At 37.1% G+C, this 27782-nt stretch overlaps 1 protein-coding gene across 2 annotated transcripts in view; it reads left to right on the forward strand.

The window, feature by feature from the left end:
- PIWIL2 (piwi like RNA-mediated gene silencing 2) overlaps positions 1-27782 on the forward strand; it is a 69505-nt gene that overhangs the window by 31748 nt on the left and 9975 nt on the right. For both annotated transcript variants that reach the window (XM_032389177.1, XM_032389178.1), the window contains exon 19: positions 707-812. In XM_032389177.1, the coding sequence (XP_032245068.1) occupies positions 707-812 (106 nt within the window). The remainder of the gene's footprint in view (positions 1-706; positions 813-27782) is intronic.

Consider the following 27782-nt stretch of genomic DNA (forward strand, 5'->3'; position numbering starts at 1 on the left):
TTCTTCAGAATGGGGGCTGTGTCTTAAGTAGTTTTTCCCCCACCAGGAATGAGGGATTTTTTTGTTTGTTCTGATTGTAAAAACAAGGCATGCTCATGCAGATACCTGCAGAAATTTAGAAAGTGAAACTTCCTCATGGGCAATCTTTTATTAACTACCACCAAAGGTTTGATTTTAGATCAAACTTTTAGATTCTCATTTATGCACATAGTAACACGTATAGGTGGTGTATATATGTAAACAAAATGGCATAATACTATGTATAGTATTCCTTAGTTTGTTTTATGTACTTAAATTGTATATTGCTGATATTTTTTCATATCCATACAAATAAATCTCAACCAATTCTTCTCAACTGCTGCATGGAATTTATTGTATGCTAGAGCACTATTTAACTAGTTTTCTGTTAGATATCTAGGTGGTTAAATTTTTTCAGTTGGAAGCAGTTTTGTAGCAAATACCACAATTATGCCTTTATTTTTACCTTCTATGTGTGGCGCATATATATATGTCTTTCCCCATATATATGTATATCTTTCCCCATATCGCCATGTGTTTTTACCTGTAAGATAAATGCATTTACTAGGTACTCGTTGTATTGGTGCATAGAGGAGCCTGTGTGTACTGACATTCAGACCGTGGGCCTTCCTCTGTGAGTGTGTCTTCATCTTTCTGTCTTTTCTCTCTCTTCCTCCCTCCTCCCCAGCACTCTCACAAAATGGTATTCACGAGTGGTATTCCAGATGCCTCATCAGGAGATTGTGGATAGCCTGAAGCTGTGCCTGGTGGGCTCCTTAAAAAAGTTTTATGAGGTGAGGAGAACAGAAATTTTATTTTATTTATTTTTTTTGAAGATTTTATTTATTTATTAGAGCGCACGAGCACAAGCAAGGGGAGTGATAGGCAGAGGGAGAGGGAGAAGCAGGTCCCCCGCTGAGCAGAACCCTGGGATCATGACCTGAGCCAAAGGCAGATGTTTACCAACTGAGCCACACAGGCACCCCAGAACAGAAATTTTAAAGTTTCAGGGTTTTTAAGGACTGTCTATCTGACCACTTTAGGAGGAACTCTGATTTAGTGGGAGGGGTCCCAAATTGAAGGTGTCTCCTAAACAGATTGAAGAGTCAGTCATTGCTGAACAGGCAGCTCAGAGGGACTGCTTTCAGGCTTCTACTTGTACAAGAGATAAATACTTTGATTTTGTTTGGTAAGTAATGATTATTCCCAGGTTGTCAGCCTGATACCTGTAGACATAATCTTCATGCCCTTATCAGGGAAGTAGGGGTAAATTTCAGCAATTAAAGAAGCTTATGAATTTACTCAGCTTTTTATGGCTATTATTAAGCACTTTTCATTTTGGTTCAAGACAAAGACCTCCCTGTAAATCACCCCTAGAACTCCCAGGAATGCTAACCATGGAGAATTGCTGTCATTAAACTGATACTGGGTCTGGCACAATGAGCAAGCAAAGTATTGGGTTTTACCTTGGCCAGTACATCAAAGAAAGTGCTGATAAGTGGCTTTCATTTCTCAGGGTCAGAGTTAGCCCTTCACATACAGATTAACAGCAAAAAATTTAATAATTTCATATGATTATAGTCAGTCACTAGAACTCCACCTTATTTCTTTTTAGATTAATGTTTCCTACACTGTCCTTCAATTAGTTTAATATTCTTTCAGTATTTGAGGTCATGTAAAAAAAAAGTTGAATTTTGTCTAGGAGACCTATATATATGCTCTCTTGTCACCAAGTCCTACCACACCTTCCTTTTTCTTGTTGTTGATGCTATTTTTTCCCTTCAAGCTCTTCTGTAGGCCCTACCTTTTCAAAGATTGCTTCTTTGAAGCCTTTTCCGTGTTCCCCCCACTGCTCCATTCCCTTAGACTTATTTATGTTCCTTCCTCTTCCAAGGCCCCTTGTTTATTTATTAATTTTTTCCAAGGCCCCTTGTTTATATTCTGTGTAGTGGCTATTACATTTTGCCTTGTATTAGTTAGTTGTATCCTTATTTATCTTTCTCTGGGTTGTGAATTACTTGAGCACTTCTTGGTTCTTGATGGCCGTGTAACAAATTTACCCTAAAAATTTGTGACATGCAGTGAGCATTTATGATTCTGAAGTCAAGGAGTCAAGAAGTTGAGCAGGGTGCAGTGGGCTCTGGTGCCTCTTCATGTGGTCTTTCTGCATGAGCTAGTTTGGGCTTCCTCACAGCATGGTGGCACACGGTTCAAGGTGTGAGCATTCCAAGAAACTAGAGCCAGGTGGAAATCATGTTGCCTTTATACCGTAGTCTTGAAAGTCATGCAGTATCACTTTCACTGCATTCCATTTGTACAGTAGTCTCATTATGAATATGCCTAATATTTGGAGGAGCCAGTGTGGGGATGGGATAGATTTAAATAATGGATCTGCTCTATAAAGCTGTTACATACATTTTCATATGTTTGTACTAATTTAATTACATTTCCCCCCTCAATTTGCCACTGTTTGTTCCTTACAATAAATTTGTGCAGAACTCTTGAGTGTAGAATTTAGCTGGTGGTTAACTAATCCAGTTCTTTCTCACGCCATTCATTCTTCCATCAGTATTATATCCTGAAGAAGCATTAACCCAATTTCCCAATATATTTGACTGTCAACATCAGTATTATTAGAAGACTTGTTAAAGTAATATAACTGATTTTTAACCAACGAGGTTAGTGTCCCATCACATTGCAGTATGGTAGTAAATATAATCTGAAATGTGAGTCAAAGGATACTGAGGCATTACTAGAGTTCAACTCAGTTATGAGTAATTACTCCAGTTCATTGTCATATTACATGACCAAAATATCTCCCCGAGCTTTGCCACTTAAGTTTGCAGGCTTTCATTTGACATTGTCAGGTTCTAAAAGCAAGAATAGTCTCAGCAACATGGCTCTGCTTTTTCAGGCATGGGGTACACTTAAGCTACAGGCAATAATATTATCTCTTGTTCTAAGCCTGTTTTGAGATACCAATGAATGTAATATTGGATTTCCCTCATTGCATAACCATTGATTCATTCCTTTATCCTCAGCTACCATTCTTCCTTCCCTCCATTCATACCCTAACTTTTCTACCTTTGGAAGGAATGTTAGGTTTGGCTCCTATGCTGGTATAGGTTGCTGATAGCAATGCTGGTCTGGCAGGTGCTTCCACCTTAGTCCACTCCCATTCATATAGGGAAGGGCTACACAGGTACAGAATTAGTGAGCTCTCTTGCCCACTAGGCGGTTTAGCTGCATTTCCTGTGAACCTCAATTTTGCTTGAGGGGTGAAAGCACGATCTATCCCATCAGGCCCTTAGGAATTTCATCATAAAGGTTTAAAAATATAGTTACAGTTTTTTGCTTAGAGATTGTTATAGATTGAATTATATACCCCCCCCCCCCACACACACAAAGGTATTGACATCCTAACCCTCAGTACTAGTGAATGTGACTATATTTGGAAATAGGGCCTTTGCAGATGATGGAGTTAAGATGAGGTCATTAGAGTGTGCCCTAATCCAGTGTGACTGTGTCCTTATGAAAGGAGATTTGAACACAGAGGCACATACACGTAGAGGAAAGACGATGTGAAGACACAGGGAGATGACCAGCTACAAGCCAAGGAACACCTGCGGCCACCAGAGGCTAGGAGGGAGTCATGGAATAGATTATCCCTCATAGCCCTCAGGAGGAACCAATCCTGCCAACACCCTGATCTCAGACTTCTAGCCTCCAGCCCTGTGAAACAATACATATCTGCTGTCGAAGGCACTCAGTTAGTGGTACTTTGTTATGGCAGCCCTAGTGAATGGATACACAGTTCATCCCAGCTCTGGCACCTGCAGTTGCAGCTCTGGTCTGAGATCGAGTAGGAAAAAAGAGTGTTGAGGTCACATGGGAAAAACAAAAAAACGTATTGTTATACCAGCATCTTTCTCCACCCCCTCTTCTCTGGATCCCCCACAGAAGGGTCTGAGAGACATCCTCTGGGCCCTGCTCATGTTGAGTGTCAGTACACACTCATGAAAGCATGCAAGTCAATCCTTCATGCCTTTATTCCCTCCATTTTAGACAAAAAAGTGTTTCAATTTTCCATTCTATTCTCTGTCAAACTGTTACTTTGAGGATGAAAATGTGTTCCTTGGTCACAAGGAAATGTGAGTTGTCCAAATTGGTGCAGTATCTTCTGTTTTAGACCTTTTTTTTTTTAGTATTTTGAGCATTTATGTCTACCAGCAGGTATGCATAGCCCAGTCCACAATAGATGTCTCTTTATGTCAGGAACTATTTCTTGCCTCTTGGAGCTACCAGGGTCAGTCTAACTTGCCACCTATGTGCAGGGCTTTCCCCTCAGGGAATCTACCCCAGAGCCATCTGCATTCTCTGTATCTCCTCTTGTCAGTCAGAACAATTCTTGTTGGCATTTTGCACTTCAGAGGGTGCAAGAGAAATGTCTAGATTCAACCCATTTCTGCATTGCTGCAGCCTCCAATGTCCATTCATTTCATGGACTCAGGTGTCACCTCAAGCAAGCACACCAAAATATCTGCTTGCTAGTTCCAACCTCTTTTTGATTCTGGAAGGAGATAATTATTCCCCATTCACCCTTCACTCTACTTACTGGTAATGTCTACTCTGCTTTTCTGTCTCTGGATTTACTGATTTGGGATGCATTATATAGAAGTAATCATAAAATATGTGACCTTTTGTGTCTGGCTTCTTTTGTTGAGCATGTTTTTAGGGTTCATGAAAGTTGTAGCATATATCACTACTTTGTTCTTTTTTATAGATGAGTAATATTCCATTGTGTGTTTATCCATCCATTACTGATAGACATTTGGACTTGTTCCTACCTTTTAACTATTGTGAATACTGCTGTAAATATGCCTGTGTATTCATTTGAGTACCTATTTGCATTTCTTTTGGGTATATACCTAGGAGAAATTGATGGGCCATAAGGTAATTCTGTGTTTAACTTTTTGAGGAACTAGCAAACTTTTCCACAGTGGCTACACCATTTTCGTTCCTACCAGCAATGTACAGAGGTTCCAATTTCCCCAATCCTTGCCAACGCTTTGTTTTCCATTTTTAATTATAGCCACTGTGAAGTGGTATCTCATTGTGGTTTTAACTTGCATTTCCTTAATAACCAACAACGTTGAACATCTTTTCATGTGCTTATTGTCCATATCTTCTTTGAAGAAGTCCTTTCAGATCTTTTCCCCTTTTTTTAATTGAGTTATATGTCTTTTTGTTGTTGAATTGTAAAGTTTTTCTTACATATTTTGGATACAGAATGCTTGTCTGATAAATGATTTGCAAATATTTTGTCCCATTCTGTAGAATGTCTTCACTTTCTTGATAATGTTAATTTGATGCATAAAAATTTAAAATTTTTATGAAGTCCGGTTATCTGTTTTTCTTTTGTCCATATATGTTTGTCATTCTTAATGTTAGTACAAGACTGTTTTGATTACTGTTTCTTTTTAGTTTTGAAATCTGAAAGTGTGAGTCTTCCAGGTTTGTTTTCTTTTTTGAATATTATTTTAGCTGTTCAGGGCCCCTTAGAATTTCATATGAAATTTCCATTTCTGAAAGAAAAAAGCCATTGGAATTTTGATAAGGATTGCACTGAATTTGAAGATTGCTTTGCAGGTGTTGCCATCTTAATAATATTTAGTTGTGTAATATATAGACAGGATATTTTTTCTATTTATTTAGGTCTTCTTTAATTGCTTTCAGCAACATTTTATAGTTTCCATGTACAATATTTTACCTCCCTGATTAAATTTATTCCTAGGAATTTTATTGTTTTAGATGCTATTGTAAATGTAATTCTCTTAATTTCATTTTTTAATTGTCCATTGCTGGTGTACAGAAACATAGCTGGTTTTTATGTATTAATCTTTAACCTTACCACTTTTTTGAATTTATTAGGTTTAGGGCTTTTTCTTTTTTCAAAAATTCTTGGAATTTTCTATTTATGGAATCAGGTCATCTCCAAATAGAGATAGTTATAATTCTTTCTTTCCAATTTGGATACAAAGATTTTATTTATTTATTTATTTATTTATTTGAGAGAGAGAACACCTACGTGAGCAGGGGGAGGGGCGGGGGGGGGGAGAGAGCAAAAGGGGGAGAATCCCAAGCAGACTCCAAGCCGAGCACAGAGCTCAGTGCAGGGCTCCATCCCACGACCCTGAGATCATGACCTGAGCCAAAACCAAGAGTCACATGCTTAACTAACTGAGCCACCCAGGCGCCCCTCCAATTTGGATGTCTTTTATTTCTTTTTCTCGCACAGTTGCTCTGGTTGGAATTTCTAGTACAACGTTGATAGCAATGGTGAAAACAGGCACCCTATTTTATTCCTGATGTTTGTAGGGGAATAATTTTAAGTTTTTCACTATTGAGTATGGTAGCTGTGAGTTTTCCATAAGCTTGCTTTCTCATGTAAAGGAAGTTTTCTTCTATTCCTAATTTAATGAGCATTTTTCTTTCTTTTTTTTTTTTTTCTGACAGGTGATGAGCATTTTTATGTTGAAAGGTGTTGGATTTTATCAAATGCATTTTCTGCATATTAATTTATAAAAATCTTATTCACAGTAATACCAAATTAATTTCAGTAATGTACAAAAACTTTGTCCTCATATAGTTATGTTCTCTTCCTCTTTTTGTATGCTAATTCTATATTAGGGTTCTCTAGAGAAATAGAATCAGGAGTGTTTGGTGTGTGTGCACGCAGAGAGAGATTTATTTAAGGAATTGGCTCACATAATTTATGGAGCCTGGCAAGTGCAAAATCTTCAGAGTGGGCCAGCAGGCTGAAGACCCAGAAAATAGCTGATGTTGCAGATCAAATTTGAGTTTATCCTACTTTGTATTCCTTAGGCTTCTTGGATGTTCAGTTGAATTTTTCACCAGGTTTGGTAATTTGGGGTCCACTATTTCTTCAGATAGTCTTTTTGACCCTTTCTCTCTCACCTGTCAGTACTACTGAGATACTGAGACTCCAGTTATTTGTGTTTGGTATGTTTGATGGCATCTTACTGTTTCAGAGGCTCCATTCATTTTTCTCCTTTTTTCTTCCTCTTTCTCATACTGGATAATCTCAGTGGACCTATCTCCTAGTTCATGGATTATTTCTTCTGCCTGATCTGATCTGCTGTTGAGCCCATCTAGTGGAATTTGTTGTTTCAGTTATTATACTTTCTAACTCCCAAAATTTCTATTTGGTTCTTGCTTATAACTTGTCTCTTTATTGATGGTCATTTCCTATACTTAAGGTCTTTAGATACGGTTTTCTTTACTTCTTTGAAGAGTATTTAAAATATTGGCTTAAAGTCTTTCTCCAGTAAAGTCATCAACTGGGTTTATCCCAGGCAGTTTCTACTGACTACTTTTTTTTTTCATGTGAATGGGCCATATTTTACTCTTTCTTGATGTGTCTCATAATTTTTTTGTTGAAAATGAGACATTTTTAATATAATATGGCAGCTCTGCAAATTAAATCTCCACTCCCAAGAATTGTTGTTGTTATTCTTTGATGACTTTTCTGGCCTGATTCTATAATCTCTGTAATCTAGATTATGTGTAGTATTGAAAATTTCCCCTTGGTTAGCTTAGTGATCAGTTAATGACTGAACAAATATTTCTTTAAATGTCTTGAACGTGTTTTGCCTCCTCCAGTGACTGCTACATTATTTTCACAATTACCATAGTAGTTGAGGCTACAAATGTGACAGCTACTGCAGAGAAAGGGGGATGTGAGTAGAGCAAGTTAAAACACTGTAAAGCTTGTGAGATTCAGCTGGTTTTATTGAGTAAATGCTCCTCAGATTGTTGCAAACCTCTGGTTAGTATCCACAATTCCAGAAAGTTTGATTTTGACCATTTTTGCTTTTATGGAGGAGCAGATTTTTCAAGGTCCTTTCTTTCCCATTCAGTTTCCTGAGGAGTACTTTTGACAGTCTTGCAGTTTTCCAGGTGGACAGTGATTAGAGTCTAGAACTCACTAAGTTTATTTATTTATTTTTTTCTTAAGATTTTATTTATTTGACAGAGAGAGACACAGCGAGAGAGGGAACACAAGCAGGGGGAGTGGGAGAGAGAGAAGCAGGCTTCCCGCTAAGCAGGGAGCCCAATGCGGGGCTCTATCCCAGGACCCTAGGATCATGACCTGAGCCAAAGGCAGACGCTTAACGACTGAGCCACCCAGGCGCCCCTAGGACTCACTAAGTTTAGATGACACTAGGAAACCTCCAACATTTTGGTTTGGTGCCCTAAAGAGCTACATTGTAGGAATAAGGGAGAGTCAGTGGTATATAAACCCTTAGAGCAAACTACGGTTCATCTTTGAATTATTCTATTCCTGAAATCAGATACAGTGACCCAGAATGCTAGTGTTCCCAAGTTTCTTATAGTGCTAATACCCCAGACTCCTGGAAGAAACAAACTTAATCTTCTCTGTATTAAAACATCATTCCAGGCTTAATCTCATTTCTATTAACACTATTTATAAATGCTATGTTTGGCATATAATTTTTAGAAAGGAATATATGTATAATATATACATACATGTACATGTCTACACATATGTGTGTGTATGGGTAGGTATAGTTACATACATACACATGCATATACATATATACAAGGACATACATATATGCATATATATATATACGTGTATATATAAAATCTACTTGCGTTTAATTGAAGACTTAATGAAGAAAAAAGAATAAGAAAGTCAAGATACAAAAGGACAGAAACCCTAGGGGCATATGCTAATTCTGAAAGCGGCAGCTAAAGTGTTGAAAAGCTTTAGCACATTTGTCTCTAAGGATCAAAAACAGGAGGCCAGGGCCCCTAAATCAGTGGTGGTCCTGAGTATACTTTCCCACTCTTTGGGTTGTGAATCTAAAAGGCTACAGACTAGGAGTAAAGAAGAACTATAGGTAGACTGACTCTGAATCATGTCAGTCCCTGAATATGAATTTAGGTGAACTTGACTGCTAGTTTCACTACCCACTTGCCAGAGCAAATACAAATCCTCTGAAGAAAGGTAACATTATCTTAGGCATCAAAATGTTTCCACAATGCCTACCAATAAAATAATAACTAATAACACAAGGAGAGAAAATGAAGTGACTAAAAACAAACAAATAAAAAAACAGATAATTGATTCTGATCCACATAGGATTCAGATATTTGAGTAATCAGACACTTTTTAAAATTGCTACACTTGGGGCACCTAGGTGGCGTAGTCACTTAAGCATCAGACTCTTGATTTCAGCTCAGGTCATGATCTCATGGTTGTGAGATCAAGCCCTGCATCAGGCTCTGTGCTCGGTATGGAGCCTGGTTAAGATTCTCTCTCCCTCTCTGCCCACATCCCTCTCTACCCCCCTCTAAAAAAAAAAATAGCTACACTTAATGTGTTTAAAAAGATAAAAGACAACGTTAAGAATTTTAGCAAAGGGCGCCTGGGTGGCTCAGTTGGTTAAGCGACTGCCTTCGGCTCAGGTCATGGTCCTGGAGTCCCGGGATCGAGTCCCGCATCGGGCTCCCTGCTCAGCAGGGAGTCTGCTTCTCCCTCTGACCCTCCTCCCTCTTGTGCTCTCTCTCATTCTCTCTCTCGCAAATAAATAAAATCTTAAAAAAAAAAAAAATTAGCAAAGAATTGGGAGCTATGAGGAAAAAGTTGGAATTTCTTGAACTGAAATTTATGCTAACCAAAATTAAATACTCAGTGGATGGGTTATTAGGTTGCTAGGACTGCCATAACAACATACCATAGACCGGGTGGCTTAAACAGCAAAAGATTTATTTCTTCACAGTTCTGGAGGACGGGAAGTCCAAGATTACGGTGTTGGCAGGGCTGGATTCTCCTGAGGCCTTTCTTCTTGTCTTGTAGATGACTGTCTTTTTTCTGTCACATGGTCTTCATCCTGTGTGTCCTAATATCCTCTTCTTAAAAAGACACAGTCATATTTAATTAGACCCTACCCTGGTGACCTCATTTCAACTTGATAACCTCTTTTTAAAAGCTCTATCTCCAAATACAGTCCCATTCTGGGATACTAGGGGTTAGGACTTCAACATACAAATTTTGGGGAAACACAACTCTATGCATAAAAATGGGTAACAGTAGTTTAGACTTAGTTGAGGAAGGAAAAAGTCAACTGAAAGAGATAAAAAACTGAAGCATTGAGATACAAAGACATGGGAGATATGGGGTTAAAATACAATATATGCATAATTGGCCCAGAAGGAATTTAAAGAGGGTATAGAACAGAAGAAATATCTGAAAAGACAATGGTAAAGAATAATCCAAAAGTGATTGAAAAACAACAAAGCACAGATAATCTGAAAAATCCCAAGTAGGATGTATAAAAAGATAAGTACACTTAGGTGTACATTATAATAAAACTGTTGAACACACACACACACACCTTAAGATCAGTCAAAGGAAAATAAAAGAAATGTTACCTTAAAAGAGCAACAAATGGACTAATAGCTAACTTGTCAAAAGAAAAAGTGTAAGCACAGGTAATAAAATAATAGCTACGAAGTGCTTAAAGGGGCATCTGGCTCGCTCAGTCAGTGGAGAATGGGACTCTTAATCTCAGGGTTGTGAGTTTGAGCCCCATATTGGGTGGAGAGATTACTTAAAAAAATAAAATCTTTAAAAGAGAAAAAAGAACTGCCAATGTAGAATCTAGTATCCATGAAATATAACTTCTAATAAGGTGAAATAAAGATATTCCATGACAAAAAGTTGACAGACTTTGTCACTGGCAAACTTGCATTAAAGGAAGATACTAAATGGCATTCATCACCTGAAGGCAAATTATCCTAAAGAGAAACACAGAAGTGGTTTCAGGAATAAAAGTGGCAAATATGGGATAAATTTGAATGAATACATACCATCTAAAATAATATAATTCCTGAAAAGATATATATTCATGTGTGTGTATAAATTTCAAATTAATGACAATAGTACATATATTAGGAAGAAATAAATGAAATTCTGATGCTCTTAGTTCCTTGAATTGTTGAGTAAAAGATGAAAGTAATAATATGTATTACACTTCGATTTGCTAAAGATCTATGTTGGTGTAATTTCTAGATTAGACACTAAATAATAAAAGTATGTAACTATCAAGATAAGAGAAAATAAGACAATAAAAAATTTTTTTAAAAAGAAAGAAAAAAAGAATGTGGAACAGCTGAGACAAAATAGCATGCAATACTTAAATCTTGAAAATGTTACACCATGTGAAAGAAGCCTGTCACAGAAGACCACAGATCCTATAAAAAATGTATAGGAGAGGGAAATCTAGAGAGACAGAAGGTAGACCAATGTTTGCTTAGGGCTGAGGTGGGGAGAGGATGGAAAGTTGGTATCTGTGAATATACTAAATGTGTTGTACATATTTATGAATATACTCAAAATCATTGAATTTTACACTTTAAGTTGGTGAATTATATGGTATATGAATTATATCTCAATAAAAAGATGTTTTAAAAAATTTTAAGAACCATACAGAAATTCTGGAGTTGTAAAATATATTAAATGAAAATTTCACTGGAGGAGGTTAATATCAGATTTGACTAGGCAGAAGAAATAACCAGCAATCTTGAAGATAGGTCAATTGAGATTATCCAGTGTGAGGAAAATGAAGAAAATGAATAGAGACTCAGAGATCTGTGGCACACCATTAATCATATCAACCATAAACATAATGTGATTCTCAGAAGGGGAGTAAAGAGAGAAAATGGAGAAGAAGGAACATTGGAAGGAACAATAGCCGCAAATTCTCAAATTTGATGAAAATCAGTAGCAAAGAAGCCAAATGAATACTAAGTAGTAAAAACTCAAAGATATCCACACCTAGACACGTCACAGTAAAAGTACTGAAAGACAAAGAGAGCATCTTGAAAGTACCAAGAGAAAGCAACTTACTATGTTCAAGCCATCTTCAGTAAGATTAAGACCTGATCTCTCATCAGAAATCATGGAGCCCAGAAGGCAGTGGGAGGACATATTCAAAATAATGAAAGAAAAAGGTTGAATAAGAATTCAGTATCCAGAAAAACTGTTTAAAAATGAGTGACATCTTGACAATATTAAGCTCAGTGAAAGCAGCTAGATGGAAAAAAGCTATATTTTATATTCTTCCATTTCAGTGAACTATCCAGAATAGGCAAATCATAAAGACTGAAAAGAGATTACTAGTTTCCAGAGAGTGGGGATGTGGACAAGAATGGGGAGTAAGTGCTAATGAGTGCAGGGTTCTTTTGGGGTGATGAAAATATTACAGGATTAGTGCATAGCTTGGTGAATATATTAAAAACCACTGAATTATACACTTCGAAATGGAGAATTTTATGGTATGTGATATATGTCAATTTTTTTTAAAATGAAGGAGAATGAATCACTGAACTCTACCTCTGAAACTAATTAATACACTATATATTAATTAATTGAATTTAAATTTAAAAAATAAGAAAAGGGGAATAAACAAAAATAAAATGTGAGTAATCCAATCAAAAAAATGAAGGAGAAATTAAGACCTTTTTAGATAAAAACTGGAAGAATTTATCACTGACACACCTGTCCTATGAGAAATACTAAAGGGAGTCGTTTATGTGGAAATGAAATAACACTAGATAGTAATTTGTGTCCATATGAAGAAATAAGTAGCACCAGAAAAGATAACCATACAGATAAATATAAAAGAGAGCAAAAATGTATTTTTGTCACTTTTTTTGTACTCCATGATTTAAGAAACAACTTCATAAAGCAATAGATGTTAATCTGAGTAGATGTGCATACAATGTGTAAAGATTGAATTTGTGTGACAATAAAGGCACAAAGGAGAGGGGAGGGAATGAAGTCATAGAGAAAGTTTTTAATATTACTGAAAGTAAGTTTATATTAACCAAATGGCATTGTTCCAAGTTAATATGTTAGTTGTAATTTCCCAGAAAAACACTAAGAAAAGAACTCTGAGGGGCACTTCAGTGGCTCAGTCGGTTAAGCGTCTGCCTTCGGCTCAGGTTATGATCTCAGGGTCCTGGGATCGAGTCCCGCATCAGGCTCCCTGCTCGGTGGGAAGCCTGCTTCTCCTTCTCCCTCTGCCCCTCCCCCTGCTTGTGCTCATTTTCTCTCTCTCTCTCTCTAATAAGTAAAATCTTAAAAAAAAAAACTCTGAAAAATATAACAAGGGAACAACAAGGAAATTAAAATGGTAACTAGAAAATATCTATTTAATAGAAAGTAAGGCATTTGTGGAAGAATAGAGGGACAAAAAAAGATATAAAGCATGTGTAAAACAGTGAAATGGCACATGTAAATCTTACCGTATTAGTAATTACCTTAATTGTAAATGGACTAAACATCCCATTCAAAAGATAGAAATTAGAGAATGGATTAAGTGAAAAATACATGGTTATAATTTCTGCAAGAGACACATTTTAGTGTCAAAGACACAGTGGGTTGAAAGTAAAAGGATAGAACAAGATATATACAAGTAGTAACCAAAACAGAGCTGGAGTGGCATACTATCAGACAGAATGACTTTAAGATAACAATTGTTACTAGAGACAAGGAGGGACATTTTATAATGGCGAAAGTGTCAATCCATGAGGAAGACCTAAAATATAAATATATGTGAACCTAACCCCAAATAGACCCCTCAAAATACATGAAACTAAAACTAATTAAAGGCAGAAATAGAAAATTCAACAGTAATAGTTGGAGACTTCAAAATTCCACTTTGAATAATGGATGAAACAATTAGAAATAAGATTAACAAGGAAACAGAATACTTGAACAGCACTATGATCCAACTAAACATAACAGGTATCTATAGAACACCCCACCAACAGAATACATATTCTTCTCAAATGTATATGGCACATTATCTCAAGATAGACCACTTTGTTGGGATGTAAAACAAGACCAAATAAATTTAGAAGGATTAAAATCATATAAAATATGTTCTCAAACCACAATGGAATGAAATTAGAAATTTTAATAAGAGAGATAAATTCAGGAAATTCATGAATACTCGTGAATAACCAAAGCATCAAAGAAGAGATTAAAAGGTAAGTTAGAAAATACTTTGAAATAAATAAAAACAAAGATGCAACATACCAAAACTTGTGGATGTAGGTAAACAGTGCTTGGAGGGAAATTTACATATAGGTGTAAACACCTATATTAAAAGTGAAGATCTCAAAACAACCCAATTTCCACCTTGAGAAATAAGGAAAAGAAGAGCAAACTTAAAGCAAGGAAATAATAGAGATTAGAGCATAAATAAATGGAGAATTGAAAAACAATAGAGAAAATCAATGAAACCAAAAGTTGGTTATTTGAAAAGATCAACAAAATTGACAAACCTTTAGCTAAAACACCCATGAACTATAGAATAAGATTACTAAAATCAGGAATGAAAAAGACCTCAGTACTGACCAAACAGGGGGAAAAAAAGGATTATAAAACATACTGTAAACAACTGTATCCCAAGAAAATAGGTTAAATGAAATGGACAGACCCCAAGAAAGACACAAACCACTGAATCTTTTTGGTTATACCAAACATTTAAAGAGGAATTAACACCAATTTTTCATAAATTCTTCCATCAAATTGGAAAGGAGGGAACACTTCCCAATTCAGACTATGAGGCTAATATTATCATGATACTAAAGCTAAACAAAAATATCACAAGAAAGTTGCAGCAGACATCTAGATGGGAAATAAAGAAAACTGTCTTTCTAGATGATGTTAACTTACATATAAGAAACCTTAAAGATCACACACACAAACTATTATAGCTAATAAATTAGTTCAGCCAGATTGAGGATATAAGATTAATATACATTAATCAGTTGTACTTCTGTACACTAGCAGTGATCAAAAATGAAACGTAGGAAAAATTTTAACAGAAGGGCAAGGCGCATACTGAAAACTGCAGAATGTCTTGAAAGAAATTGAAGAAAATGTAAAAGGAAATACATCACTTGTTCATGGATTGGAAGACCCATGTACCTATGGTAAACTAATTTTTCACAAGGTTGCCATTCAGGGGTGGAAAGAATGGTCTTTTCAAGAAATGATGCAGGGCCTAATGGATATCCACATGCAAAAGAATGAAGTTGGATCCTTGCCGCACACAAGGTACAAAAATTAACTCCAAAGGATCAAGCACCCAAATGTAGGAACTAAAACTTTAAAATTCTGGATAACATAGGTGTAAATCTTTATGACCACAGATTGGACTTCATCAAAATTAAATCTTACTTACTTCAAAGGACACCATCAAAGTAAAAAGACAAACCACAGAATGGGACAGAATCATTCATCTGATGTATCTGGTAAAGGTCTACTTTCCAGAACATATAAAGAACTCTTACAGCTCAACAACAGAGAGACAAATTACCCAATTTAAAACCAGGGAACATTTGATTAGATATTTATCCAAAGAACATACACAAATAGATAAGAAACACATGAGGGGCGCCTGGGTGGCTCAGCTGCTTAACTTGGGTCTGACTCTTGATTTCGGCTCAGGTCATGATCTCAAGGTTGTGAGATCGAGTCCCACATTGGGTTATGTGCTGGGCATGGAGCCTGCTTAAGATTTTCCCTCTCTGCCCCTTCCCCATAAAAAAAAAAAAAAAAAAAAAAAAAAAAAAAAAACACATGGAAAGAACTTAATATAATTAATAATTAGGGAAATGGGAATCAAAATCACAATGAGATACCACTTCACACCAAAATCAGATAAAGGCATTACAGTAAAGCCACAGACCAGTATCTCTCATGAACATAGATGATGCAGAAATCCTCAACAAAATATTAGCAAAGCAAATCTAACTGTATTTAAAAAATTATATACCTTAACTGTACTGAGTTCAGTATTACCCTTCCAAATTTATGTCCACCTGGAACTTGTGAATGTGACCTTATTTGGAAATAGGGTCTTTGCAGATGCAGCCAAGTTAATATGCAGTGAATGAATTAGGATGGGTTGTAATCCAATAAGTGATATTCTTTTTTTTTTTTTTTTTTTTTAAAGATTTTATTTATTTATTTGAGACAGAGAGAATGAGAGAGAGAGAGCACATGAGAGGGGGGAGGGTCAGAGGGAGAAGCAGGCTCCCTGCCGAGCAGGGAGCCCGATGCGGGACTCGATCCAGGGTCTCCAGGATCATGACCTGAGCCGAAGGCAGTCGCCTAACCAACTGAGCCACCCAGGCGCCCAATAAGTGATATTCTTATAAGAGGGAAATTTGGTCACAGACTCATGGGGTGAAAGCCATGTGAAGAAGCAAAGACACAGACAACACAGGGGAGGAGAGGTGTTGTGAAGGTGTAGGCAGAGATTGGAGTGATGTATATAGAGGCCAAGAAACACCAAGGGTTGCCAGCAACCACCAGAAGCTACAAGAGGCAAGGAAGGATTCTTTCCTAGAGCCTTTGGAGGAAACATGATCCTGCTGATACCTTAATTTTGGACTTGCATCCTCTAGGACTGTGAGAGAATAAATTTCTGTTGTTCTAAGCCATTCAATTTGTGGTTGGTTGGTATAGCAACCCTTGGAAAAGAATACAACAACCATGTGTATTCCAGTTACACAAGGATGGTTCAACAGTTAAAGATCTATTAATGTAATCCGTCTCATCAACAAGCTAAAGAATAAAAATCATATCACATCAATAGATGCAGAAAAAGCATTTGACAAAATTCAGTTCCCAATCGTGATTAAAAAAACAAAAACTCCCAGAAAATTAGCAGTAGAGGAAGAACTTCATAAATTTAATACAGAACGTCTACAAAAACCCTGCAGCTAACATTATCCTTAATTGTGAGACACTATATACTTTCCCCTAAGATTGGGCACATGTATTTCCCCTCTCACTATTCCTATTCAGCATCATACTGAAGTCCTAACTGATGCAAAAAGACAAGAAAAGGAAATAAAATATATAAATACTGGAAATGAGGAAAGAAAAGTGCAGATAGAATGATTGTCTATGTAGAAAATCTCATGGAATCAACAACTAAAAAACCTGGAATAAGCAAGAATTATAAGGTTACAGGATAAAAGGTTAATATACAAAAATCCGTTTCTTTCCTATATACCAGCAGTGAACAATTGGAATTTGAATTTTAAAAATACCGTTTATATCGGCACCAAAAATGAAATATTAAAGTATAAATCTAACACAGCTGGTACACTACATGAGGAAAACTGCAAAACTCTGATAAAAAAGAATAAATAAATGGAGAGATGTTCCATGTTCATTGATAGAAAGACTCAATGTTATTGTCAGTTCTTCCCAGCTTGATCTGTAGAGCCAATGCAATTCCAATCAAAATCTCAGCAAGTTATTTTGTGGAGATCGACAAACTATAAAGTTTACATGTAAGGCAGAAGACACAGGAAACACTGCACAATACTGAAGAACAAAGTTGGAGGACTGCCATTTCTCAACTTAAAGTGTTGCTTTAAAGCTACACTAATCCAGGTGGTGTGGTCTTAGCAAAAGAATAGATGTCAGTGAAACAGAATAAGAGAGCCCAGAAATAGAATTATACAAATAGTGTCCAGTGATCTTTGATAAAGGAGCACATACACACAATGCAAAAAGGATAGTCTTTTCAACAAATGGTGCTGGAACAACTGTTAACCTGCATGAAAAAAAATCGAATCACATACCTTTACTAAAATTAACTTAAAAGGTACTGCAAGTTTATATTTAAAATGCAAAATGGTAAACTGGAAGGTAAAAAAATCTAGGTGACCTTGAGTTTTGATGGTAACTTACTTAGATACAAAAGCACAATCCATAATAGAAAGGATAAGTTGGACTTAATTAAAATTAAAACTTCTCAGGGTGCCCAGCTGGCTCAGTTGGAAGAGCATGCGACTCTTGATTTTGGTGTTGTGAGTTTGAGCCCCCAAACTCATGGTTTGGGTGTAGGGATTTTATTTATTTATTTGACAGAGAGAGACACAGCGAGAGAGGGAACACAAACAGGGAGAGTGTGAGGGAGAAGCAGGCTTCCCGCTGAGCAGGGAACCCAGTGCGGGGCTTGATCCCAGGACCCTGGGATCATGACCTGAACCGAAGGCAGACGCTTAATGACTGAGCCACCCAGGCGCCCCTCAAAACATTTTTTTTAAGATTTTTTTTATTTATTCATTTGAGAGAGAGAGAGAGAGCATGAGCAGGGGGAGGTGCAGAGGGAGAGGGAGAAGCAGGCTCTCCGCTGAGCAGGGACCCCAATGTGGGACTTGATCCCAGGATCCTGGGATCATGACCTGAGCCGAAAGCAGAGGCTTAACCATCTGAGCCACCCAGGCGCCCGATAAACAAAACTTTTAAAAAAATTAAAAACTTCTCTGTGAAAGATACTAAGAGAATGGAAAACTACATACTGGGAGAAAATATTTGCAAAGCACCTATTTGATAAAGCATCGTTATCCAGAATATACAAAGAACTCCTAAAACTCAAGAAGACAATCTCATTAAAAGAAGGGCAAAAGACTTGACAGACATCTCACCAAAAAAGATATAAAAATGACAGATAACTATATGAAAACATAACAGGGAATTGTAAATTAAAACAATGAGATACCATTACACTCCTATTAGAATGGCCAAAATCCAAAACACAGATGACACCAAATGCCAATTGAGGATATGAAGAAATAAGAACTCTCATTCATCTTTGCTGGTAGGAATGAAAAGGGTGCAGATACTTCAAGGGAAGAAAATTTGGCAGTTTCTTTAGGCTCCACTCCCAGCGCAGAGCCCAGTGTGATTAAGCGTCTGATTCTCGGTTTCAGGGCAGCTCAATCTCAGGGTTGTGGGATCCAGCCCCGCACTGGGCCCAACGCTCAGCATCGAGTCCACTTGAGATTTTCTCTCTTGCTCTTCCTCTACCCTTCCCTCAGTGCATGCGTGCGCACGCGCTCTCTGTCTCAAATGAATATATCTTACTTATTATAAGATTATACATTATATATATTATTATATACTATAAATACATCTTATTTATTTGAGAGAGCACAAGCAGGGGGAGTGGGACAGGGAGAGGGAGAAGCAGACTCCCTGCTGAGCAAGGAGCCCGACATGGGGCTTGATCCCAGGACCCTGGGATCATGACCTGAGCCGAAGCCAGATGCCTAACCAACTGAGCCACCCAGCACACCCCCCTCCCCCCAAAAAAAGACTCTTGAGGCACCTGACCGGCTCAGTCAGTAGAGCATGTGACTCTTGATCTCTGAGTCGTGAGTTCAGGACCCACATTGGTCATGGAGCCTACTTAACTCTCACTATAGGATCCAGTAGTAGCACTTCTTAGTATTTACCCAAATGAGTTCAAAACTTATGTCAGTGCAAAAACTTCCACAGAGTTGTTCATTGCAGCTTTATCCACAATTGCCAAAACTTAGAAGCAACCAAGATCTCCCTTAGTAGGTGAATTGGAAAGTAAACTGTGATGCATCCAGACAATGAAGCATTATTCAGCAATAAAAAGAAGTGAGCTATCAATTCCTGAAAAGACATAGAGGAACTTTAAATACATATTACAAAGTGAAAAAAGCCAATCTGAAAGACTACATACTCCATGGTTCCAACTATAGCACATTCTGGAAAAGACAAAACTATGGAGCCAGTAAAGAGATCAGTGGTTGCCAGAGGTTTGGGAGTGTAAGGAAAGGAAGGATAAATAGGGGGAGCACAGGGGATTTTTAGGGCTGTGAAACTATTATACATGATACTGTAATGATGGATACATGGTGTCATGTATTTTTTCAAAGCCTAAAGAATATATAACACAGTGTGAGCCCTAATATAAATTATGGATTTTAGGGCGCCTGAGTGGCTCAGTTGGTTGGGCGACTGCCTTTGGCTCAGGTCATGATCCCAGGGTCCTGGGATCGAGTCCCACATCAGGCTCCCCGCAGAGGGGAGACCCTGCTTCTACCTCTGCCTGCCACTTCCCCTGCTTGTGCATGCTCTTTATCTCTGTAAAATAAATAAATAAAATCTTTAATAAATAAATAAATGGCTGTCCAAAAGAAAAATTTATGGACTTTAATAACAATGTGTTAGTATTTGCTCATTTGTATTGTAACAAATTGTAACAAATATACCACCCTAATGTAATATGGTAATGGGGAAAAACTGTGTAGGTTGGGGAGGGGTTATGTGGGAACTCTGTAAGTCGCCTCAGTTTTTTTTGTGAACTTACAAGTGGTCTAAAAATAGTCTTTTTTTTTTTTTTTTTTAAGATTTTATTTCTTTGAGGGCTGCCCAGGTTGCTCAGCTGGTTAAGCGTCTGCCTTCGGCTCAGGTCATGATCTCAGGGTCCTGAGATGGAGCCCCGCATTGGGCTCCTTGTTCAGCAGAAAGTCTGCTGCTTCCTCTCTGACCCTCCTCCTTGCTTGTATTCTCTCTCTGTCTCAAAGGAAAAAAAAAAAAGATTTTATTTATTTGAGAGAAGAGAGAGAGAGAGAGCACGAGCGTGGGGGAGGGGCAGAGGGAGTACATCATGATCCATGTACACGTCATGAACCTAGGGTCCTGGGATGGAGCGCCTCACCAGGCTCCCTGCTCGGTGCATGCGCACTCTCTCTTTCTCTCTCTCCCAAATAAAATCCTTAAAGATTGAACGCAGGATTCTTTAACAGGGTTTAAGCAGGGTTCTTTAAAATCTTTTTAAAAAATTAGATAACTGCAAAATTCTATGAATATAAAACCTTTGAGTTTTATACCTTAAAAGAGTGACCTTATGGTATAGCAAACTAGAACCAAATAAAGCTGTTCAAAAAAGGAAAAAGGAAAAAAAAAGCACTTCCAAACCTTCTAGCCTTGTAGGTACCCTCGTGGTATCAGCAAAACCAGCAACTGATGCCAGGGGAAAAACAGATACAGAAGCCTGGTTCATTTATCTAGGCCCCCATTCTTCCACTGATGTTGCTTGGATCTGAGGCCTTCACCTAAATGTTTATGTACTTTGTCCAGCTTTTCAGCTGTCAGGTGTCTCAGAATTCCTGGTCCACCACCTGAAGTCTCGCAGGCAAGCTTTAAGCTCATCCATGGTTTTATTTAATGTCTGTATCCAGCCATTCTCAAATTTTTGGTCTAAGGAATCCTTTACATTTTTAAATATTAGTGAGTTTTTATTTAAGTGGTATATTTCTATCGGTATTTACCATATTCAGAGTTAAAACTGAGGATATGTTTTATGGTTTTGAATTTAAAATAACTAAGAAAAGAAGTGCTAGTAAGGATGTGGAGAGAAGGTAACCCTCTTACACTGTTGGTGGGAATGTAAATTGGTGCAGCCACTGTGGAAAACACTATGGAGGTTCCTCAAAAAATTAAAAATAGAACTACCATATGATTCAGAAAAATGAAAACACTAACTTAAAATGGTATCTGCTGCATTATTTGCAGTAGCCAAGATAAGGAAACAACCTAATTATCCATCAGTGGATGAATACAGAAATTGTGGTATGTATATTACAATGGAATATTAGCCATTAAAAAAGAATGAAATCTTACCATTTGCAACAACATGGATGAACCTTGAGGGCATTGTGCTAAGTGAAATAAGTCGGGGGAAGACAAATACCATATGAGTTTATTCATGTGTGTCATCTTTTTTTTTAAGATATATTTATTTGAGAGACAGAGCATGCATGCACACAAGTGGGGGGAGGGGTGGAGGGGGAGAATCTTCAAGCAGACTCCCAGCTTAGTGCAGAGCCCAACATGGGGCTTGAAGCTTAACCAACTGAGCCATCCAGGCTCCCCTATATGTGTCATCTTAAAAAAAAAAGAAAAAGTTCATAGAGAACAAATTGGTAGTTGTCAGAGGTGGGGAGTGAAGAGAGTGGACAAAATGGTTGAAAGGAGTCAAAAGGTACAAACTTTCAATTTTAAAATTATATAAGTCATGGGGATGTAATGTACACCATGGCAACTGTAGTTAATAATACCATATGTTGTATATTTGAAAGTTGCTAACAGTAGATCCTAAAAGTTCTCATCACAAGAAAAAATATTGTAATTATATGTGGTGATGGATGTTAATTAGGTGGATTTTGGTGATGATTTTGCAATATGTATAAATATGAAATAATTATGTTGTATAGCTGAAACTAATCTCCTATGTCAACTGTAGTAAAAAATAGGATAAGAAAAGTATAAACTCAGTACATGTTAATAACATAAAATTTTTGTTTTTATTTTATTTATTTTTTAAGTAAGCTTTATGCCCAGCATGGGGCTTGAACTCACGACCCTGAGATCAAGAGTTGCATGCTCTACTAACTGCGCCAACCAGATGCCCCAGTAACAACATTTTTAATTAAAGATAACTACTTCCAAAATGTTTAGTGAGAGGAGAACCATTGTTTTACATTTTTGCAAATGGCTTTAATGTTTGAGTTAGAAAAATGCAAGTCAATATTTTACATTTAGTCTTTTGTGATGTCACGTGTCATTTACTATCTGGAAAATTCTAGTGTATATTTATGAGAGAATTACAGAGAAAATAACAGGTAATGTAGTAGTGGTAGTAGTAGTATAAAATTTTTTTTTTTTACTTTATGGGCTCCCTAGAATGTTCCAGAGACTGCTGGTAGGGAAAGATGGGACCCCAGAGGACACCCACTCAGTCAAGACTGTTCATCTGAGCTCCTAGACTTATCTCCAACTATCTGCTTGGCCTCTCTACTTTGGTGTCTCAGAGGCCACTGAAACCTAGTGTTTGAGTTTGAATGCCAGTGTTTCCTTCTACTCAAGTGTGAAAATCAAAAACAAGCTACATTCTTGACACTTGCCTCAGCTTTATCTTTCATGATGAGTAATCACTACATGTTAAGTTCATCAGTTATTTGGCCTGAGCTTAAGAAGCTGGAACTCTGCTCTGATCAACCCTTGTTACTGCTGATGTGGTTCTATGGCTACGACTACATAGGGCTAGACCAGTTTCGACTGGTATTTGACTTTTGCCTTTAGAATGAAGAGTTTCAGGCAACTGTAGAATATGTGAACATGGGTTCTTTCTGCTTTTCAGTTCCACCTTCACTTCTCTTTTCTCAGCAGAATTGGGAAGAGATTGGGGTGGAGTGCTAACTCCAGCAAGTGATTATTATTTGGAGGGATCTTCAGACATTAGCCTGCCCTTCCTGCACCCACAATTGCCCATAGTTTGCCTGGCCTCTTTTTTTTTTTTTCCAGTTTTTTTAATTGAGTAAAATACATATAACATAAAATTTACCATCTTAACCATTTTTGATTAATACAGTTCATGGTTTTAAATGCATTTATAATGTGCAGTTATCACTACCACAATCTCCATAATTCTTTTCATCTTGTAAAACTGAAACCCTGCACACATTAAACAATAAATCTCCATTCTCCTCTTTCCCCAGCCCCTGAGCAACCACCATTATACTCTCTATTGATTTTGACTAAATACCTCACGTAAGTGGAATCATATAGTATTTGTGTTTTTGTGACTGATTTATTTCACTTAGCATAATGTTCTTGAAGTTCGTCCATGTTGTATTGCAGAATTTACTTCCTTTTTAAGACTGGATAATATTCCATTGTATATATATACTACATTATGATTATGCATTCATCTGTGGACACTTGGGTTGCTTCTGCACTTTAGCTATTGTGAATAATACTGCAGTGAACATGAGTGTACAAACATCTCTTCGAGACCCTGCATTCAGTCTTTAGGGTATATATCCAGAAATGGAATTGCTTGATCATATGGTGAGTCTTATTTTTAATTTTTTGAAGAACTGCCATACTGTATTCCACAGCAGCTGTACCATTTAATAATCCTGCTGTGTGCAAGGATTCCAGTGTCTCCACAATCTTGCCAATACTTGTTTTCTGTGTGTGTGTATGTGTATATATACTTATATTAGCCATCCTAGTGGATGTGAGGTAGTATATTATTGTACTGTTGATTTGCATTTCCCTAATTCTCCCTTCAGTTCTGTCCTCATACATTTTGATGCTCTGTTATCAGCTGTATAAATGTTTAGAATTGTTACATCATCTTGCAGTTTTGGAACCTTTTTTAATGTATAATGTTCTTTGTCTCTTGTAACTTTCTGATTTCAAGTCTATTTTGTCTGATATTACTATAGACATCTCTAGTTTCTTTCTTTTTTGGGGGTGTAGGGCAGCAAGGGACTGAGGGAGACGGAGAGAAAGAATCTTAAGTATGTCCACACTCAACACAGAGCCTGATGCAGGACTTGATCTCACAACACTGAGATCATGACCTGAGCCTTTATCAAGAATTGGATACTTAACTGACTGAGCCACCCAGGTCTCCCCCACCCTCAGTTTCTTTTCATTACTATTTGCACAGAATATCATTTTCCATTCTTTCGCATTCAATCTATATGTGTTTTTGGATCTAAAGTGAGTCTCTTGTAGATAGCATATAGATGGATCAAGTGTTTTTAATCTATTCTGCCAGTCTCTATTTTTTTGATTGGAAAGCTTAATCCATTTACATTTAAAGTAATTACTAATTAGAGGAGAAATTCTGTCCTGTTTGTTTTCTATATATGCTACTTATAGCTTTTTTGGTCCTCCATATACTGTATTACTATCTTTTTGTTTAGTTCATTTTTTTGTAGTAAAATGGTTAAAGTCCTTTCTCATTTCCTTTTTTAAATTGTATAATTAACATATAATGATTCAACAATCCAATACATCATGCATTGTGCATCAAAGTAAGTATACTCTTAACCCCCTTTTTCTATTTCACTCATCTTCCCCACCCACCTTCCCTCTGGCAACCACCAATTTGTTCTATGTATTTAAGTGTCTGTTTTTTTGTTTGTCTCCTTTTTTCTTTGTCCATTTGGTTTCTTAAATTCCACATATGAGTGAAATTAAAAGGTATTTGTCTTCCTCTGACTGACATTTCACTTAGCATAATACCATCTAGGTCTATCTCCATGTTGTTGCAAATGGCAAGATCTGTTTTTGTGGCTGAGTAATATTCCTGTGTGTGTGTGTGTGTGTGTGTGTGTACACACCACATTTTCTTTATTAATCTGTCAGGGGACACTTGGATTGCTTCTGTTTCTTGATTATTGTAAATAATGCTTCCATAAACATAAGGGTCCTTACATCTTTTCAAATTAGTGTTTTTGCTTTCTTTGTATAAATAGTAGTGCAGTTATTGGATCATATGGTAATTTTATTTTTAATTTTTTTGAGGAACCTCCATACTGTTTTCCACAGCAGCTGCACCACTTTGTATTCCCACCAATAGTGCATGAGGGTTCCTTTTTAGATGTGGAGAACATCTTTACCAACACTTGTTATTTCTTGTGTTTTTGATTTTAGCTATTCTGACTGGTGTAAGGTGATACCTCACTGTGGCTTTGATTTGCATTTCCTTGATGAATAGTGATGTTGAGCATCATTTCATGTGTCTGTTGGCCATCTGTATGTCTTTCTTAGAAAAATGTCTATTCAGGTCCTCTGCCCATTTTCTTTTTTTTTCTTTTTTTCAAATTTTAAGTTGGTTCCATGCCTAATGTGGGGCTTGAACTCATGATCTTGAGATCAAGAGTTGAATGCTCTACCAGCTGAGCCAGCCAGGTGCCCCCATCTGCCCATTTTTTTAACTGGATGATCTGTTTTTTGGTGTTGAGTTTTATGAGTTCTTTATATATTTTGGATATTAATCCCTTATTGGATATATCATTTGCAAATACCTTCTCCCATCCAGTAGGTTGTCTTTTTGTTTTGTTGATGGTTTCCCTCGCTGTGCAAAGGCTTTTTTTTTATTTTGCTCTAGTTTCAGTAGTGTAATTTTGCTTTTGTTTCCCTTGCCTGAAGAGACCTATCAAGAAAAAATGTTTCTATGGCTGATGTTAAAGAATTTAATACAAATTTCTTTATCTCACGTCTTCTTTATCCATTCGTCAATTGATGGACACTTGGGCTGCTTCTGTATCTTGGCTATTGTAAATAATGTTGCTATAAACATAGGGGTGCATGTATTCCTTTGAATTAGTGTTTTTGTATTCTTTAGGTAAATACCCAGTAGTGCAATTGCTGGATTGTAGGGTAGTTCCATTTTTAACTCTTTGAGGAACCTCCATACTGTTTTCCACAGTGGCTGCACCAGTTTGCGTCCCCACCAGTGTACAAGGGTTCCTTTTTCTCCACCTCTTTGCCAACACCTGTTTCTTGTGTTGATTTTAGTCAGTCTGACAGGTGTGAGGTGATATTTCATTGTAGTTTTGATTTGCATTTCCCTGATGATGAGTGATGTTGAGCATCTTTTCATGGGTTTGTTAGCCATTTGTATGTCTTTTTTTTTTTTAGGATTTTTTTTTTTAAGATTTTTATTTATTAGAGAGAGAGTGAGAGAGAGTACGAGAGGAGAAAGGGTCAGAGGGAGAAGCAGACTCCCCACTGAGCAGGGAGCCCGATGTGGGACTCGATCCTGGGACTCCAGGATCATGACCTGAGCTGAAGGCAGTCGCTTAACCAACTGAGCCACCCAGGTGCCCTAGGATTTTATTTATTTGAGAGAGACAGAGCACAAGCAGGGGGAGTGGCAGGCAGACAGCTGAGCAGGGAGCCCGACATGGGGCTCGATCCCACAACTCTGGGATCATGACCCAAGCCAAAGGCAGACGCTTAAACCAGCTGAGCCACCCAGGCACCCCAGCCATCTGGATGTCTTCTTTGGAAAAATGTCTGTTCATATGTTCTGCCCATTTTTAATTGGATTATTTTGGGGTGTTGAGTTTTATAAGTTCTTTATATATTTGGATACTAACTCTTTATTGGATATGTCATTTGCAAATATTCCCTCCCATTTCATAGATTGCTGTTTAGTTTTGTTGATTGTTCTTTCACCGTGCAGAGCTTTTTATTTTGATGTAGTCCCAATAGTTTATTTCTGCTTTTATTTCCTTTGTGTCAAGAGACATATCTAGAAAAATGTTGCTATGGTTGATGTCGGAGATATTACTGTGTGTGTTCTCTTCTAGGATTTTTATGGTTTCAGATCTCCTATTTAGGTCTTTAATCCATTTCGAATTTATTTTTGTGTATGGTGTAAGAAAGTGGTCTAGTTTCTTTGTTTTGCATGTTGCTGTCCGGTTTTCCCAACAACATTTGTTGAAGAGACTGTCCTTTTCCCATTGGGTATTCTTTCCTGCTTTGTCAAGGATTAATTGACTTTATAGATGTGGGTTTATTTCTGGGTTTTCTATTCTGTTCTATTGATCTATGTGTCTGTTTTTGTGCCTGTACCATACTGTTCTGATTACTAGTTTGTAATAGTCCGGAATTGTGATGCCTCTAGCTTTGCTTTTCTTTTTCAAGGTTTCTTTGGCTATTCGGGGTCCATTGTGGTTCCATACAATTTTTCAGGATTATTATGGCTCTGTGAATAATGCTGTTGGTATTTTGATAAGGATTGTGCTAAATGTATAGATTTCTTTGGATAATTATAGACCTTTTAACCATATTTGTTCTTCCAACCATGAGCATGGAATGTCTTTCCAGTCCCCTACTATTATTGTATTACTGTCAACTTTTTCCTTTATGTCTGTTAATAGTTGCTTTATGTATTTAGGTGCTCCCATGTTGGGTGCATAACTATTTACAATTGTTATATCCTCTTGTTGGATTGTTCCCTTTATCATTATGTAGTGTCCTTTGTCTC

This window comes from Phoca vitulina, unplaced genomic scaffold, assembly GCF_004348235.1.
Source record: "Phoca vitulina isolate PV1807 unplaced genomic scaffold, GSC_HSeal_1.0 scaffold53, whole genome shotgun sequence".
In the NCBI taxonomy this organism is placed as follows: Eukaryota; Metazoa; Chordata; class Mammalia; order Carnivora; family Phocidae; genus Phoca; species Phoca vitulina.